We start from the raw sequence: 20,086 nt of genomic DNA, 5'->3' as shown, positions 1-20,086 counted from the left end.
TGCCCATTTCAGATGGGTCCCACCAGGTGCTTGGGTTTCCTCTCACGGTCCAAAGATATGCATGTTTGGTGGATTGGCTGTGCTAAATTGCTGATAGCGTCCAGGGATGTGTAGGTTAGGTGGATTAGCGAGGGGAAATGGAGAGTTGCAGGGATAGGGTAAGAGATTGGTTTTGGATGGGATGCTGTTCAGAGGGTCATGCAGACTCAATGAGCTGAATGGCCTGCTTCCACTCCGTAGGGATTTTATGACTTGACAAGGAGGAGCTTCACATTATTAACATGCACAGTTTTTCTGGGTGGATCAGAAAAGTCTGGATATGATTTGGAAAGATCTTGAAGAGCAGATCAAGATAAGAATTCACTTCAGGATGAACAGACTTGACATCATTTCAAATAGACAAGAATCCTCAAGAGACTATTCACCAGTTTGTTGGAGGATGCCAAAGCAAAGGGCATGAGTGTGACTTTACTGAAGAGGAACGGCCAGAGAATATTAATGAGTTGATTATCACATTCACATGAATTAAAGTCAGTTGGAAGAAACATTTGTGCAATAAGAAGGGCCACAGTCTTGACCTATTACTTGAGGGTAGACAGATCTATGAAGATGTCGTGGCAGGCCAGCAACGATTACATGCTACCAATACTATTGCAATGGTCAGTAAAGCACAGAAACCAACAAAAGCTCCAATAGCAGTAGTTTGTTGCACTTCTCCAAAGTCCATGCTCTATTTTTTGATATCTGTAGCATCAAGGGACATGGCTATGTGCAGGAAATCTGTTTCCAAAAGCCAAGTCAGGCCCTTACATTAAACCAACAAGCGACCAACATGACAGTATAGAGTAATAACAAATCATCAGCAACAAGGAAACTGTTACCAAGGTGCACCAAGGCAACCACATTGATGAGGTTCAGAGTCAACCAAATGAAAGGCAAATTTTAGAAAATGAGCAGGCTTTACATGATGTTAATCTCACACTCTGTGTTGGGAGTAGAAAGCAATCAGGAGCTCTTTAATATCATGTGTCCTGAGAAGGCAGTGTGATACAAGATAAAAGCTAAAATCAACACCGGAGTTAGTGTTACCATGTAACCACTATATGGCCTCAATGACATGCACCTGAGCAAGTAATGTTCCATGGTACAGGCTATGAGAAACCATCTCTCAGTGGAGACAGCAGATCAACAATTGTATGTATTGTCAATGAGTGTCAATGCGCAAACTCTCACTGGCTTCCCGAAATATTTAGTCTAACAGATACATGGTTACCAGTATGTACAGATCTAAGTGCAGTCTCAAATCATGACATTCAAACCACACCCACCATGCAGAACAAGTCACATATGGTGCAATTGAATTAGTCAAGAATTGGTAAAGTTATAACTTTGAAGTAGTAATTAAGCCAGGTAGCCAAGATGATTGCATATGATTTACAGAACAGCTTATCCAAAATACAAAGATATTCATCTTGATCTGCACCATGATCACCTAAACTATGAAATTAAATGTGCTCTCAAGGCTGACATGTTATACTTTGGACAATGTGAATTGTTTTCATTGGGCGCAGTTTCAAATCATGCCCATGTTACCACAGGAACGCATGAGTATTGAAAGTTCAAAATGATTGGCATAACAATCCAGGGATGAATCGGGATATTCAATGACTCACGAATGCAATATATAAACAGTGGGAGACTCTATATCCATATGATATTTCATCCAATTCTTCAGCAAAGTAGCAACAGAGCTGTTCATATTGTATGGGGAGATTACTTCCTTGTGACAGATTACTTCTCTAAATCACCCATTTTTTGGTGAATTAGCAGCAAAATGAGTACAAGTGTCACTGACACAATGGTGGTATTTTTAGGTTATTTGGTGTCCCAAGTAAGAATCTCCAAAATTGCTCACTGGGCAGAGAGTGAGAGTTAGAAATACAAATCTTTGGATACCAGCAAAGGTTTCTAAAATATGCAACCAGCCCAGGTCACAGAAATGTATTGCAGCTCATGATATTACATGATAAAGGAACAGAAGCCAGCTCTGAACAATTTATGACAGACCAATCATGCATGAAGAGATTGAGAGTTGAACCCTCTGATGATGTTGTGTGGTAGGGTTGATTAATAGCAACCAGCAGCAACTAACCAAGTTGTCAAACAAGTGCAACAGAGATCAATGAGTACCTTTCCAGGTGGACATACATCCACCAAGTCAGGAAAAATTGTCAAACTTTCAAAACATTACATTGAATTTTGAAACATTAATCTTTAAACTCTGTCTTACCTGTGTGCATAATTGTCAAATTAATTCCATGTGCCTCTGCACAACCATGTATATCTGTTTTGGAAAAGTTATCCTTATTCTGTTGTAAAATATCAGCCCAGATGCTATTTTGCCTCAGGAGTGTACCACTTGTTTGCAATAGTTAATTGTAACAAATGTTTAACAGTCTCTTCAAACCCATGATATTCACACTCAGTTTCTTATGTTATTGGGGATCACATAAGCATTGTCACATCTGGTAAAACATCCTGCTGAAGATAAACTCACACCAGCAGTTGCTGTTCTACTTTGAATTAAATTAAAGCTAAATCACAAGATATGGGTTAGCAAAGCAGCTAGTTATGAGCTGCAGTGAGAACTGTGCCCTCAGTTTAAGTTGGAAAACACAAACCAAGGATCCTGTCACTGATTCCCAATCCTTGGTAAAAAAAAAACCAAACTGCATACTACACATTGGGTCAAGTCTGGACCCAGCGAGTTAATAGTTGATGGAGTTCAATGTTTCAGTGGTTAGTTTTTAGGTTGAAGAATGCTCACTTGGACATCAGGTGCGGGATTAAACCCTCAAATGAAATAGACATTGAGGAAACGAGGGAGGAGCTAAAACCAACTCTGGTACTTATCAATGGTGCCAAGTTATATAGTCATAGAGATGTACAGCCTGCAAACAGACCCTTTGGTCCAACCCTTCCATGCAGACCAGATATCCCAACCCAATCTAGCCCCACCTGGCCCATATCCCTCCAAACTCTTCCTTTCATATACCCATCCAAATGCCTTTAAAATGTTGCAATTGTACCAGCCTCCACTACTTCCTCTGGCAGCTCATTTCATACATGTACCACCCTCTGTAAGAAAAAGTTGCCTATTAGGTCTCTTTTATATCTTTCCCCGTTCACTCTAAACCTATGCCCTCTAGTTCTGGACTCCCACACCCCAGGGAAAAGACTTTGTCTATTTATCCTATCCATGCCTCACATAATTTTGTAAACCTCTATAAGGTCACCCCTCAGCCTCCGACGCTCCAGGGAAAACAGCCCCAGTCTGTACAGCCTCTCCCTATAGCTCAAATCCTCCAACCCTGGCAACATCCTTGTAAACCTCTTCTGAACCCTTTCAAGTTTCACAATATCTTTCCAATAGGAAGGAGACCAGAATTGCACACAATATTCCAACAGTGGCCTAACAAATGTCCTGTACAGCCGCAACACGACCTCCCAGCTCCTGTACTCAATACTCTGACTGATAAAGGAAAGCATACCAAAAGCCTTCTTCACTATCCTATCTACCTGCGACTCCACTTTCAAGGAGCTATGAACCTGCACTCTTTGTTCAGGTCTCTTTGTTCAGCAACAGACCCCAAGACCTTACCACTAAATGTATAAGTCCTGCTAAGATTGTTCTTCAATGAGCTTTTTTCTTATTCGTTCAAGGAACTTGTTTTCTCTGGCTGGGCCAGCATTTATTGCCTATCGCTAGTTACTCATGAGAAGTAGTGATGAGCTGCCTTCTAGAACCTCTGCAGTCTATGCGCTGTAGGTTTCCCTACAATGTCCTTTGGAAAGGAATTCCAGGATTTTGACCAAGTGACTGTGAAGGATCAATGGTATATTTCCAAGTCAGCATGGTGATCGTTTTAGAGGGGATTTTTGCAGGTAGTGGTATTCCCCTGTATTTTCTGCCCTTGTCTTTCTAGATGGAAGTGGTCATGGGTTTGGAAGGTGCTTTCAAAGGAGCCTTGGTAAATTTCTGCAGTGCATCTTGTAGGTAGCACAAACTGTTGCAATTGTGTATCGGTGTGAAGGGAATGGATGCTTGTAGATGTTTTGCCAATCAAGTAAGCAGCTTTGTCCTGGAGGGTGTCAAACTTCTGGCGTGCTCTTGGAGCAGGCAAGTGAGGAATATTCAATTAAACTCCTGACTTATGCCTTGTAGATGATAACAAGCTTGGGGAGACAGGAGGTGAGTTACTCCTGCAGTATTCCTAGCCTCTGACCAGCTCTTGTCACCATTGTGTTTGTATAGTAAGTCCAGTTGAGTTTCTGGTTAATGGTGACAACAAGGATATTGATTGTGGGGGTATTCATTGATGGTAACACCATTGAATATCATGGAGCAGTGGTTAGATTGTCTCTTGTTGGAAATGGTCATTGCCTGGCATTTGGGTGGTAGGAGTGTTACTTGCCACTTGTCAGCCCAAGCCTGGATATTGTTCAGGACTTCTTCAGTATCTGAGGAGTTGCGAATATTGCTGAACATTGTGCAATCATTGTGAACATGCCTACTTCTGACCTTATGGTGGAGGGAAGATCATTGATGAAACAGTTAGAGATGGTTGGACCTCAGACACTAACCTAGAACATAGAACAATACAGCGCAGTACAGGCCCTTTGGCCCTCAATGTTGCGCCGATCCAAGCCCACCTAACCTACACTAGCCCACTATCCTCCATATGTCTATCCAATGCCCGTTTAAATGCCCATAAAGAGGGAGAGTCCACCACTGCTACTGGCAGGGCATTCCATGAACTCACGACTCGCTGAGTAAAGAATCTACCCCTAACATCTGTCCTATACCTACCACCCCTTAATTTAAAGCTATGCCACCTCGTAATAGCTGACTCAATACTTGGAAAAAGGTTCTCATGGTCAACCCTATCTAAACCCCAAATCATCTTGTACACCTCTATCAAGTCACCCCCAAACCTTCTCTTCTCCAATGAAAACAGCCCCAAGTGCCTCAGCCTTTCCTCATACGATCTTCCTACCATATCAGGCAACATCCTGGTAAACCTCCTCTGCACCCGTTCCAGTGCCTCCACATCCTTCCTATAGTATGGCGACCAAAACTGCACACAATACTCCAGATGCAGCCGCACCAGAGTCTTATACAACTGCAACATGAGCTCAGGAATCCGGAACTCAATTCCTCTACCAATAAAAGCCAGTACGCCATATGCCTTTTTCACAGCACTATTTACCTGGGTGGCAACTTTCAGAGATCTGTGTACATGGACACCAAGATCCCTCTGCTCATCCACACTACCAAATATCCGACTATTAGCCCAGTACTCCATCTTCTTGTTACTCTTACCAAAGTGAATCACTTCACACTTACCTACATTGAACTCCATTTGCCACCTTTCTGTCCAGCTCTGCAGCTTATCTATATCCCGCTGTAATCTGCCACATCCTTCCTCACTGTCAACAACTCCACCGACTTTTGTATCATCCGCAAACTTGCTCACCCAGCCTTCTAGCCCCTCCTCCAGGTCATTTATAAAAATGACAAACAGCAATGGTCCCAAAACAGATCCTTGCGGAACACTGCTAGTAACTGCACTCCAAGATGAACCTTTACCATCAACTACTACCCTCTGTCTTCTTCCAGCCAGCCAATTCCTAATCCAAACCTCCAACTCACCCTCAATGCCATACCTCCGTATTTTTTGCAGTAGCCTACCATGGGGAACCTTATCAAATGCCTTACTAAAATCCATATACACCACATCTACCGCTTTACCCTCATCCACCTCCTTAGTCACCTTCTCAAAGAATTCAATAAGGTTTGTGAGGCACGACCTGCCCTTCACAAAACCATGTTGACTATCCTTGATCACATTATTCCTATCCAGATGTTCATAAATCCTATCCCTTACAATTCTCTCTAAGACTTTGCCTGATGAACTCTTGCAGAGATGTCCTAGAGCTGAGATGACTGGCCTCCGGCATCCATATCCATCTTTCAGTGTTCCAGGTATGACTCGAACAAGTGAAGAGTTTGTCCCTTGACACTAATTGATTTCAGTTTGCTCAGGCTTCTTGATGCCACACACGGGCAAATGCGGCCTTGATGTCAAGGACTGTCACTTCCACCATACCTCTGGAATCCAGCTGTTTTGTTTAAACCAAGGCCAGGCACTGAGTGACCCTGGAGGAACACAAGCTGGGTGTCACTGAGCAGGTTGTTTCCGATGATTGAGAGAGTGGACTGTTAGGGCAGTAATTGGCTTTTGTGTCCAGAACATATCTGGTCAATGTTTCATGTTGTCAGGTATATGCCAGTGTTCTTACTGTACTGTAAGAGCTTGGCGATGAATTCTGGAGCACAACTCTTCAGTACTGTTGCTGTAACGCTGTCAGGGCCCAAATCCCTTGCACTATGCAGTGACTCTAACTGTTTCTTGACACCAAGTGGAGTGAATTGATTTGGCTGAAGACTGGCATCTGTGATGCTGGCGACCGTCGGATGAGGCCAAGGTGGATCATCCACTCAACAATTTTAGCTGAACATTGTTGGAAATGCTGACCAAATCTAACACCCACTAAGACAATGGCAATACTAGAGGGATAGTTGTAACAACAGAATAATATTCTCTTGTCCAATTCTTGTTTAGATTCTGAACCTAATTGTCTGTAACTTTATCATAATTTCTGAACTCTGAGGATGACCTGTGCTTATATTCAAAACAGGGATAATAAAGTTGATGGCTTATTTTCAACTTTATAAGTTCAGACTGGAGAGAAGCAACATCAGTCAACCATGGCTGCCTTATTTCAAAACACTGTCTCCCTCTTTCTCTCTCAAATTACATTAAACATATTCTAGTTGGAAATACATTGCAATTGAATTCAAGAGAACAATTTTATTTCAAATAAACAGTATTGTTTCTAAGCTCTTTTTCCTTTGTTCAATTTTAAGGTGTTGGAGTCACCATGGTCCTTCTGATCATAATTGCCAACATTTCCTATGCCTGCATTATTGGTTACAGTCTGTACTACCTGTTTGCTTCCTTCCAATCACCCCTACCATGGGCAGACTGCTTCAGTTGGTGGGGAGCAGATGAAACATGCAGCAGGACTCCCAAAGGTGCAGTGTTCACTTTGACTGGGGACATTCCGTGACTGTTCATATTTTATTCTGTTGATCTGTCATAAGAAAAGTAGCCAATGCTTTCGATAACCAACTTCATTGTGATTGTACAGCAGAGAGACTTGGACAGGATCCAGCTCCAAGGATCATGTCACTGAGTCACTGAAGTGAAAGATTGTCAGGGCAAAGAAAATCATCTCTCCTTTAGTATTGTCACTGTTGGTCATTCTCAGCTGCTTTACTCTACCTGGATTGTAGATGTAGGGAAGCTAAGGTAGTTTCAACCTTTTATTATCAGTACCTACATTACTACTGTCTGGTACAGAGTTCAGTTTTTCTCTTTGTTTTCATCTCAGGCTCATCTCCCTCAAAATCTTCATTCAATGTCATCAGTAACACAATGAATGATTTACATTCACTCCTTGACCTTTAGGATTAGGGGTCATGAGATTGGATGCTGGATTTTGAGCCTGAAAGGAAATTTGAAGATCAGGACCAGGACGCAGATTTCAAACGTCATTGGTTTTACAAATGGGAGTGAGAGTAGCAACAAGTTTCAGAACAACATGTGTGTTAAACAGAGATAGGTGGAGGGACAGATAATGTTGAGGAGGTAGGGAGGCTGCAGAAAGACTTGGAGAGTAGATGAAGAAGTGGCAGATGGAACACTGTGGCAAGTGTGGAATTATGCACTTTGGTTGGAAAAGTAGAGCGCAGAATATTTTCTAAATGGAGCAAGTCTTCGGATATCAGAAGCACAAAGGAATTTCAGAGTCCTAGTTCAGGATTTTCTTGATGTGAATATGCAGGTTCAGTTGGGTGCTGGGAAGGCAAATGCAATTTTAGAATTTATTCTAAAAGGCTTAAAATGCAAGAGCAGGAATATACTGTTGTGATCGTAAAGTATCTGTTCAGATTACTTTTGGCAAATTGCAAGCAGTTTTGGGCTCTGCTTCTAAGGAAGGATGTGCTGGCATTGGAGGAGGAGGAGGCTTACAAGAATGATCATGGGGATGAATGGCTTGTCATAGGAGGAGCAGTTAGGGACTTCGGGTTTCTACTTGATGGGATTCAGAAGGATGAGAGGGATCTTATTGAAACTTGCAAAATACTGAAAGGCCTATATAGAGTCTGATAGGACCCGAGACACAGCCTTAGAGTGATGGTACGAAGCCTCAGAGCTGAGATGAAGGGTGAATCTGTGGGACTCATTTCTGCAGAAGACAATGGAGGCCAAGTCATTGAATATATTTAAGACAGAAAGATAGGTTCTTGATTAGTCAGGGGATCATAGGTTATGGGGAGATGGCAGGAGAATGGGGTTGAGAAACATATCAGCTATGATTGAATGGTGGAATAGACTTGATAGGTTGAAAGGCATAATGATCTTCCTATCTCTTATAGCCTTATGATCTTATTTTATTTCAAAAATGTTTAAGTTGTTTCCCTCTGAGTCAAGGAAACCAATGTATGACCTGCAACTGGTGTCAATTTTAAGTACCAATAGCCAATGACTTACAACAGTGTTTGCCCTTATTCAATACATTGGGAGGTGCTCTTCTAGTCAGCCGACTATGTACATATTCTTGCTGCATTTTGCCTCTTAAGGGAAGGTGTGAGTCTTGGAAAACAAGAAATTCATGATTTAAATAATACCTTTTAATTTCCATATATCTGCATTTTGGACTCACATTCCTGTCTGTGACCCTGTGCATGGGTCCAGGAAGTTACTCTCAATCTTTTTTTTATTATAAAACACAATTCACAAGTTTTGAAGCCTGGAAAGTGATCGTACTGGAGTTAGGGAATCAGAAGTAATTAATTATCAGGATTAATATTCATTTTCTGATCCATTAATGAAAGCTTATCACATGGCTTTTGACAGTGGTAATGCCCCAACCTCTGACCCACAAGGTTCATTTCTAACCCCCCCCCAGAGGTGTGTCATAAAAATCTGAACAAACTGATCAGGGGATGTGGGCACCACTGTCTATGCCAATGTTCATTGTTTATCCCAAATGCCCTTAGTAATGTGGTGGTGAACCACTGCAATCTATAATAATGGTATAGCATAGATATGTATATTGTAAATATTGAGAGTTAGAACTTGTTCATAAGATGTGGATATGAAAATATAGTCATGAAAATACCTAAAAAATGTGTCAATATAATATCTGAGTTAATGTGTGAGGGATTGAGACCAGGGAGTTTGAGACTTAAGCTTATAGACCAGACTGAGTAAGGAGGCTGGGGTATTGTCTTTGAGGGATGGGATGTCTGAAAGCTCAGTGATTGGCTGGTCCTTCCTGAGTGAGTCTGAATACATTAACTATCACATGGCTAGCACAGACCAAGTGGATCTGAAGGGACACATTTGGCGCCCATGTAGAAAGTTCTTTACTCATTTGTCACTTCTGTTTGTGCTCCACAATGCTGACATTTCTGTCAGCTTCAAACATGGTGTATGAGACACTTTTCTTAAAATCCCTAAATGATGCTGTCATTAGTGTGAACTAATGATGTGGAATACAAGGAGGGAGCTCAGTACATGTACCCAGCGTGTACAGTCTGGATAGAATGAAGGGCCAATTAAAACCATTCACAACCAATGGTGACTCAATGGAAATTTTTATCCACACAGCAAGAAGTTAGGATTGCATATGTATTGCCTGAGAGTGTGGTGGAGGTTACTTTTATTCAAGACATTCAAATGGGAGATCGATCATTGTTTGAAAAGGAAGGAGTTCAGAGCTACTGAGTGGAGGAACTAGGTGAAACTCTAATTTGGATTTTCACAACAGTTTGCATCGTCTCATTCTGTGCTATAATAATTTAGTGATTCTCTGTGCTGTTGCAGACTGGTGTTCAACAAAAAACATTGTGTCTCAGTCCCTGTGTGATTTCTTTCACATGCAGGATATGCTATTGAGTGTCATAGGATGCATCTTCATGAAGTGGGAACCTTCACTGTTGATGTACCTATTTGTGTGTTAAGGGAGCTTTTGGGCCACTTGCATCTACCACTAGTACCAAACACTTTATGGAAGCCAGTAATTGAACAATGCAATTTTCTTCTATGTCATTGGATACCTCTATTGGGCACCCACCTGAAAATCTACCCTCCTAGGAAACAACAGACCAGATAGAGTGAACCCACATATTGTGCCCTTCCCCACCCCCACCCTTCAACACATACATAAGAATGCCAATGGCAGCCAGCATACCCATTTAAGACATCTCTTAGGGAGTCAATTTACGTCTGGCAAGAAAGGCCGTCCTCAAACCATCCTACCCTGGATTCAATGAGTGGACACTGGGAAGAAGAGAGGCTCTTCATTTTATATATTCCTACCTCAGTCTATGCCTCTGATTCCACCTTATGTAATGGATGAGGTTGGGTTGGGTTGCCCAGAGACCCTGATTGTACCACTAGAAATGGCAGCATTGTTCAACAAGGAGCAGTAAAGTTCTAAAACACATTCAACATTTTCTAGATCCATTTTGCAATCTTACTCTGGACGATGGATATTTTGAAGTCATTAATACAACATGGCTGCAGACGTATAATAACACTTGCCTAATTGGATCAGAAATCTCCATTCCTCACCAGGGTCCGAGTGAGCAATACTGGGAGTAAGTACATTGTTGTTTAGTATGACAGACTTTGATTAATGCTGACAAAAGAAACATTAAGTCAAAACTTCCTGTCTTCCATTCATTCTGAAAATTTGCAAGAAATACTAAAGTGAAGGGAAAATAACAGGAACAAAAAAAACCCAGAAATTGTTGGAGAAACTCAGCAGGTTTGGTAGCATCTGCAGAGAGAAAGCAGAGTTAATGTTTTGGGTCCAGCAATCTTTCTTCAGAACTGGACCTGAATCATTGACTTTGCTTTCTCCCCATAGATGCTGCCAGACCTGCTGAGTTTCTCCAGAAATTTTTGCTTTTGTTTCAGATTTCCAACATTTGTTTTATGTTAGTGGAAAATAACAGATGCTGAATGAGAGGTGCATTCCGATTGGTTGACAAGTGAACTCTGATTGGTTGAGTTGTTACACTGAGGGATGTGCCCATTAGAGCTATTTGACATTTACCTGGCAGATTTTGTTTAAATTTAAACCAGGAGGTTGATAGATTGGCCAGAGCATTGCCCGAGTTAATGGCTGTCATCTATTCTGTTCATTTGAATCGGGGCAGAGCTCATACACAGTTTTTCTGTCTACAAAGATGATCCCTGTGTATTAATATACAAAGTTTCCAGTGCATGCAAGTGTGCTACACTGGAAAATCATAATTGTAGCTTTATCCTAAATTTAATGCAAGTGTAATTACATAGAACATAGGAAAGTACAGCATAGAACAGGCCCTTTGGCCTACCATGTTGTGCCAAGGTTTAATCCTAATGTAAAATAAAATAACCGAACCTACGCACCCCTCAACTCACTGTTATCCATGTATATGTCCAGCAGTCACTTAAATGTCCCTAATGACTCTGCTTCCACTACCACAACTGGCAATGCATTCCATGCATTCACAACTCTCTGCGTAATGAACCTACCTCTGACGTCTCCTTTATACCTTCCTCCTAAAATCTTAAAACTATGACCCCTTGTGCCAGTCAATCTTGCTCTGGGGAAATCTCTCTGGCTGTTGACTCTATCCATGCCTCTCATGAGGGATATGGCCTCCTCTATATTGGGGTGACAGGCCACCTACTTGCGGAACGTTTCAGAGAACACCTCTGGGACACCTGGACCAACCAACCCAACCACCCCGTGGCTCAACACTTCAACTCCCCCTCCCACTCCACTAAGGACATGCAGGTCCTTGGACTCCTGCATCGCCAGACCATAGCAACACGGCGGCTGGAGGAAGAGCGCCTCATCTTCCGCCTAGGAACCCTCCAACCACAAGGGATGAACTCAGATTTCTCCAGTTTCCTCATTTCCCCTCCCCCCACCTTGTCTCAGTCCCAACCCTCGAACTCAGCACCACCTTCCTAACCTGCAATCTTCTTCCTGACCTCTCCGCCCCCACCCCCCCTCCGGCCTATCACCCTCACCTTATCACCTTCACCTTAACCTCCTTCCACCTATCGCATTTCCAACACCCCTCCCCCAAGTCCCTCCTTCCTACCTTTTATCTTAGCCAGCTTGGCACACTGTCCTCATTCTTGAAGAAGGGCTCATGCTCGAAACGTCGAATCTCCTGCTCCTTGGATGCTGCCTGTTTGCTGCGCTTTTCCAGCAACACATTTTCAGCTCTGATCTCCAGCATCTGCAGTCCTCACTTTCTCCATGCCTCTCATTACCTTGTATACCTCAATCAGGTCACCTCTCTTCCTCCTAATCTCCAGCGAGAAAAATCCGAGCTTAGTCAACCTCTCTTTGTAAGACAAGCAGCATCTTGGTAAACCTTCTTTGCACCCTCTCCAAAGCCTCTGTATCTTTCCTATAATAGGGCGACCAGAACTGGACACAATATTCCAAGTGTGGTCTCACCAGGGACTTGTAGAACTGCAACAAAACCTTGCGGCTCTTAAACTCGATCCCCCTGTTAATGAAAGCTAAAACACCACATGCTTTCTTAACAACCTTATCCACTTGGGTGGCAACTTTGAGGGATCTATACACTTGAACACTAAGATCCCTATGTTCCTCCACACTGCCAAGAATCCTGTCTTTAATCCTATATTCAGCATTCAAGTTCAACCTTCCCCTTCTAAAATGCATCACTTCGCATTTATCCAGATTGAACTCCATCTACCATTTCTCAGCCCAGCTCTGCATCCTGTCTATGAGGTGCTGCAACCTACAGTAGCCCTCGATACTATCAACAGCACTTCCAACCTTTGTGTCATTTGCAAATTTACTAACCCACCCCTCAACCTCTTCATCCAAATCATTTATAAAATTTACGAAGAACAGAGGTCCAAGAACAGAGCTCTGTGGGACCCCACTCAACATTGACCTCCAGGCAGAATACTTTCCATCTACAACCATTCTCTGCCTTCTGTCAGCCAGCCAATTCTGAATCCAGACAACCAAATCTCCCTGTAACCCATACCTCCTAACTTTATGAATGAATCTACCATAGGGAACCTTATCAAATGCCTTGCTGAAGTCCATATACACCACACCCATTTCTCGACCTTCATCGACCTGTTTCGTCACCTCCTCAAAGAACTCAATAAGATTTGTGAGGCATAACCTGCCCTTCACAAAGCCATGTTGACTGCCTTTAATCACACTATGCTTTTCCAAATAGTCATAAATCCTACCCCTCAGAATTCTTTCCAAAACCTTGCTGACCACAGACGTAAGACTGCCTGGTCTGTAATTGCCAGGGATTTCCCTATTCAATCTGCCATGTTTTATCGCCCACTCTTTTACTCTGCCTGTATCCCTCCAGTCTCTGTGTGTCATCCTCACCATTTGCCTTCCCATCTATTTTCATATCATCCACAAACTTGGCGATAGTCCATTCACTTTCCTCATCAAAGTCATTAATATATTGTAAATAATTGTGGCCCCAGCACTACAGCACTCCATTAGTTATAGGCCATCCTGAAAATGCCCCCATTATCGCAAATCTGTCTTCTATTAGTTAGTCATTCCTCTGCCTGTGCTATTATCCTTCCTCCAACACCACAGGTTCTTATTAACGAGCCAAGTGCATAGTATTGAATGTGTTTTCAAACTCCTCCTCCACAAATGGTGGGATTGTCCTGTGAGAAAGTGAGCACTGCAGATGTTGGAGATCAGAGCTGAAAAATGTGTTGCTGGAAAAGCGCAGCAGGTCAGTCAGCATCAAAGGAGCAGGAAAATCGACGTTTCGGGCATAAGCCCTTCTTCAGGAATCAGATTCCTGAAGAAGGGCTTATGCCCGAAACGTCGATTCTCCTGCTCCTTGGATGCTGCCTGACCTGCTGCGCTTTTCCAGCAACACATTTTTCAGGATTGTCCAGTGAGGAATTTTGTGTGTCTGAATGAGATAATCTTTCATTCTTCTAAACTCTAGATCCTAAAACTACCTCTCTGTTTTAGGAGCAACCGTTTTACACAGCTAGCATTTGCCAAGATTTCTGCAAATCTGCCTCAACTTGAAAATAAACAGCATTTTTCCCCAAACCCAAAAGACTTCAGAATCTTCGATCTGAGAGACCAATGTACGGCTCTGTTTATTTTGTTCCCTTGTAATTATTTGAACACTCAGGATTATCCAGTAAACATAGTTCAGTTTTAGAATCTCAATTAATATTAAACACTGTATCGTGAATTTGTATTTGCAGGCTGGCTTGGTACAGTTAGAATGTTTTTCTTGGGAACAGTTGAGTGAATTATTGATACGATCCATCAGTCTTTGGGATATATAACATTGAAACATGGCATCACACCAGCACTAAAATTAATATACCACATTATTTATTTGTTCTAAGCAAAACATCTTGTTGGTTTAATATCAGCATCATGTTCGTAACAAAAATAGTAACAATGTGAAACAGTTGACTTCAACTCTTGATCAAACATTGGAGATACCTTGCCCTTTCAGACCTGAGGAGGACTGGGCACTTCCAGGCCTGCCTTAGGGCCTGTGATGTCTGGTTGGAACATACATTGAGGGATTATCTGATCAGTGGCCATTACCTGCAGGGTGCTTGAGAAGTGCCCTACTTCAACATTACATTTACATGGCCAATAAATTTACAAGGTTGCTGATCATGCCCATTTTGCAGTATATGAAAACATAGGAATCTCAACATGTGTACTGACTTCTGAAGGTAGATCTTTGGTATATAGGAGTAGAGAACCCCTGGCTGATTTCCCAACTAGAACTCTAGCTAAGGAGATTAATTTGACTGTTCCATTTCAAGTGTAAATTTGAGCATAAGATGGAGCCCATTAAGGCATGCCACGAATTTTTTCATGCAGTTGCAGATTCAAATATAGCAAACGCACCCACATTCTGTTTGAATAAGATGTAGAAAGAGAAAAACATAAAGGACATCAAACTTCAGTAACCATTCTCTTATTTAAAAGTAGGACTTATTCTGTAACAACTGAATATTTTTAAAAGCCCTGTATATTGCACTAAATACTCAGATGCATTGAGCACATAGTATCTATGTGTAATAAACAGTACCCTTATGAAAAATATTTTCTCTTTTTTTAACTCAGTCAAGCAGTTTTACACCGTACAAGTTCATTGGATGAGACTGGGGAGATAGTCTGGCATTTAGCCCTCTGTCTGCTTCTAGCCTGGCTGATGGTTGGGGCAGCATTTTTGAAAGGAATCAAATCTTCAGGAAAGGTAAATGACTGGTGATGAAGACAGTTACAACTACTGACAAAATACAGATTCCCTGTAAGAATAAAACTAGAATTTATTGACTGTTGTGAAGTGCATAGTTTATATCCTTGGTGATGTTAACAGTTCCTGCAAGGTATAGAGAACAGAAAATGAACTAGTGTGCAGTAATCCTTTGTAGCTTCCACAGAGCATGGTTACCCTTTGAGGGGATACAGCCTTGAAGAGGAGCAGATATGACACCTCATGCTGCTCAATCACCTGCCAAGTGTTCAGCCACAAACTGTGTGGGTCCTGCTCTGAACAACACAACAATCAGAGAAATGACGAGGCTGAAATAAGTGTGAAAAAGAAGTGTGAAGAACAGTCACAAATTGTAATATCCACAACTGAAATTGAACATAACTAATTTCTAGCCCCAGCAATGCCCCCAAATTCCTGAATGTGTCCCTCATTCTAAGGGTTTCAGTCACTGACACAGGGACTCTGGGGGAAATTCCAATTGCTGCTGAAGGCTGGGCAGGACTGGGGGAAGGGACTGAGCAGATTAGGGTCAGGGTTTTATTTACCATTTGTCTGGATTATTAGAATAGTAAAGAATCATGAAATATGAAGTGTTGAATATATTCATGAAGTTCTCATCAATTCTCCTGAATACATCTGTCATTTCCCTGAATGTGATTAATTATAAAACTAAAAATAATATTGTAGAATTTAAACTTATTTCCAACATGTAGCTCAGTGTTAAATATCCCCATCATGTAGCCAACTGTCTTCTGATTCACTCTTTGTTTATATTCCTATCAGTTTACAATCAGCTGGATCCAATAAAGTAAATGTTGTACCACTAATACAGGAAAATCTTCCAATTTATTCTCCATTCTCAGGTTGTTTATTTCACTGCAATTATCCCGTATGTGGTTGTGACGATACTCCTGATCCGAGGGGTTACCCTGGAGGGAGCCTCTAAAGGAATTGAATTCTACATCGGAAGCCATTCAGACTTCTCCAAACTGGCTGATGCTCAGGTAAGCTCAACAACAGAATCAATTGAATTTCAAAAATCACTTTTTTTTATTTAACTGTTCCTTCTTTTATTTTGTCTGATTGAGGTATTAAAATTTAGAATTGAAATGTACCTTTCAGTCTTTTGTTTGTATTTGGAAAGATCATTTTGCACATGTTGCGAAAAGCTAGCTGAGACTTTGTGATGAATTCTAATGAGTTAGTTTATTGTTGTAATCATCTTGGTATGAGCAGGAGGGAATCAATGCTAAGGGCTAGGATGATGAGATTAGATACAACTGGATGAGATCGGCAGTGGGATGCAAAGGATTGTTTATTCTCAGTGCCTCTTTCTTTCTGAAATCATGGATTGATTCAGTAATCAGATTTTCAGTTACAATCACTTATGAGACTATGTCATCAGTATTTGTTCAATATACATTGGTGGGATATGGGCATTGCTGGCTGGCCAGCATTCATTGCCCATCTCTACTTGCCCTTGAGAACGGCAAAGCTGTGGTAGTCCATTTGACATCTCCTGACCTGTTTAATGTCAATGATATTTGGAGTTTATCGAGAAGTGGGAGATGGCATTGTCACAATATCATCTGTACCTGAGATGTGACTACAGAGAGAAAGCAACTGAGCATCTGCTTCACCAAGTAAATTGTTTGATTGCAAAATTAACAGCACATGAACTGTGATAGTGAAGGAAATGTAACTCTCAATGAGTGAACTTAGAGTAGTTCAGAAATAAAATGCAGAATTTTATGCCCTTCCAAATGACAATTTGGGAGCAATGGGACATGAAATTGGGTGGGAAAGCATTAGTTTGTAGCTTCTTGTCACTCATCTATCGTGGTGGCAGAAGATTCATGGATGGATTTTGATGCTCTGCCATTACTTATGGTGTTTAAGTGGCCAATGAATGGCCATTGAAACATCTCCTCCCTGGTTCTGCACCTACTTGTGGAGACCAGGGGACAATCATGAGGAAAAGCGAAATCAAAATCCTGTTGAATTCCTATCGGGCTTCCAAGAAGGGGGAATTCATCTAAAGGCATCAACACTTATTTGAAGGACTCTACTTCATGTAGATGGGAGGACTGGGGGGAGCTGCTGAGAGCTAAGATCCTGCCTTTCAGTTGATCTTCTCCCCCTTCCCCCCCAAACCCTTCTTCCACATCAACAATAATAATGTGACTCTACGCATGTAATAGGTAATTTCACACTGAGCCAAGTTTGTAAATGTCAGGAGATACCATTTTTATAACAGCAGAGTGGTGCATATCAGAGATATTTCTCTGAACCTCTGAGTGCAGTCAGAAATTGCTGTGGAATTTACACATAAATAACAAGGAGCATCTGGAGCCTCACCATTTAAGTATAAGATGGTTCGTTACAAATGTGCACTCAGTTTGACATTCATACCTATTTTAAATCTAATTTAAATCATTTTTGTGATCCAAATTAACCCCAATGTATGCAGTTTACATTTTGCTTAACAGACTGCAGTGCAGAAAATAGCAATGTCTTTGCAGAAGATCAGATTTTTGGTCCAGTGGGGTTTTATTTCTGCTATGAGTCAATTTTGGAGGGAAAATCTTAAAGTTGGCAGCAAGTAGTCAAAGGAAAATCAAATGATGGCCCTCCTATTAAGTGAGATGGTGTTGATCAGAGCTAGTTTAATTCAGTCAGATCACATTGAGCTGCTGGACTAACTCATACTATGCTTCTTGTGGTCAATGTAGTTTTTCAGTTGAATGAGTTCAAGTGAAATCGTTCAGCGCTGATGAATTCTCCCTTCTATTTATCAGGTCTGGAAAGATGCTGCAACACAAATTTTCTACTCGACATCAGTGGGTTGGGGCAGTTTAATCACATTGTCATCCTACAACAAATTCCACAACAACTGTTACCAAGATACCATCATTGTCTGTGTTGTTAATTGTGCTACGAGTGTGTTTGCGGGATTTATCATCTTCTCCACTCTTGGACACATGGCTCATGTGCAAAACAAGCCCGTTTCAGAGGTTGCACGGTCAGGTAAATACAAAGTTAACCATACTATTCTGCTGCAGGATAGCACATATGTGTCATTTGTTAGACATCGATGGGGTACTAGAGGACACCTGGGCCTGAGTGTAATTTGCCCAAAAGAGCATTGAGTCAATGGGATTAATGGAATGAGAAAGGAACAGAAAAATAATTGAGAATGATAGTAACAGGGCAACAGGCAAACATAAGACAGGTGCTCAGAGAATTCAGTAACAGAAAGATCAACTTTTCCTACATTATTGGAATTGGTGCACAATGAAGTTCTCATGGAATGATTGTGTTTATTAGTGGCTTCTATTTCCGGATTTATTTTGATGTTAAATAAAAGTTGGGTTGATAGCTAGGGAATGGTAGAACAATTATTGTGTGGCAGTGATTAGATTACTGAATAACCTGAGTATCTGTCCAGGGACAACCATGCCAACCACCACCACCTGCCTCCTCCTATTCATTCTCCCAGGATAACTCTGCCGTCCTGGAAGCAAGATTTGAGAGATTCAGCAAACCTCTAGTGATTTTGAGATGTACTCCATTTGAACTTGATTTGACACCTTCAGGAAGCCAGTGGTTTGATCCACCATGTTCCTGTTGATAGCAAGTGTTCCATTGTACACCAGCTTGAGTGGCAAGGAAGAACCACCAGCAAGGACAGGTCTGGATATTCCAGTTGTTCTGAACTCCTTGTCACTGCCCTCTTGTTTGACTGAGGCTGGAGGAGTGCATTATCTCCCACTCATCCACTACTCCATTGATAACAGCATGCATGTAAATGTTTTACCCAGTAACCACCATGGGCAATGATATAACTTAGCTAGAATGGGTTTAAACTTAGAAGATCTATCAACCAGGTTTCTTTGGGAATCCAAGATGGCGGCGACCCAGCAAGTCTGAGTCTACAGTGCTCCTCCCAAGACTTGGGCAAAGTGGGTCGCCCACCCCCACCACACTCACCAAATCATTTAAAATAGTTTTTACTTAATGTAATTAGTTGTTTAGTATTGAATTTAAACAATTTCATCTCCAGTAAAAATGACTAAAGGGGAGCCTGCAGCTCTCAGCAAGCAGGAACCCCTCCCCCACCCTCTCCAGCTGCAGAAGAGGCGTCCGCAAGCGACCCGGGGGGCTTACTTTCGGTGGCGAGCCTCGTGGGAGTAATATCCAAACTTGATGCAAAGATTGACGCTTTTATAGAAGAATCCTGAAGCCGATGGGACTCACTCTCGGCAGCGCTGCAAAAGCAAGACATCAAGGAAATCGAGCGCTGAGTCGGAGGGGCGGAGCTAAAGGCCGCGACCTCCGAAACTACAGCACAATCGGCCGTGAATCAGGTCCGGATTCTCGAACAGCGAGTCTGGACCTTAGAGAATCACATTGACGACCTTGAGAATTGAGGCTGTAGAAAAAATATTCATTTGCTGGGCCTTCCCGAACGGGAAGAGGAAGGCCAGCTTACAGTGTTCCTTGAACAGTGGCTTCCACAGCTTTTAAATCTGGAGGCTGGATCAGGCCAGGTAAGGGTGGAATGGGACTACTGGGTTGCAATACGCGGATCCG

The 20,086-nt window shown here is 41.9% G+C and overlaps 1 protein-coding gene across 1 annotated transcript in view; it reads left to right on the top strand.

The window, feature by feature from the left end:
* Positions 1–20,086, top strand: part of LOC132819986 (sodium- and chloride-dependent neutral and basic amino acid transporter B(0+)-like) — a 90,003-nt gene that overhangs the window by 60,544 nt on the left and 9,373 nt on the right. Inside the window, exons 6-11 of the mRNA XM_060831919.1 lie at positions 6,992–7,098; positions 10,079–10,137; positions 10,781–10,795; positions 15,340–15,472; positions 16,357–16,497; positions 18,292–18,520. Of these exons, the coding sequence (XP_060687902.1) occupies positions 6,992–7,098; positions 10,079–10,137; positions 10,781–10,795; positions 15,340–15,472; positions 16,357–16,497; positions 18,292–18,520 (684 nt within the window). The remainder of the gene's footprint in view (positions 1–6,991; positions 7,099–10,078; positions 10,138–10,780; positions 10,796–15,339; positions 15,473–16,356; positions 16,498–18,291; positions 18,521–20,086) is intronic.

This window comes from Hemiscyllium ocellatum, chromosome 11 (assembly GCF_020745735.1).
Source record: "Hemiscyllium ocellatum isolate sHemOce1 chromosome 11, sHemOce1.pat.X.cur, whole genome shotgun sequence".
NCBI classification, from domain to species: domain Eukaryota; kingdom Metazoa; phylum Chordata; class Chondrichthyes; order Orectolobiformes; family Hemiscylliidae; genus Hemiscyllium; species Hemiscyllium ocellatum.
Note: the sequence above shows the minus strand (reverse complement) of the source record. Positions and strands in the feature narration are given on the sequence as shown.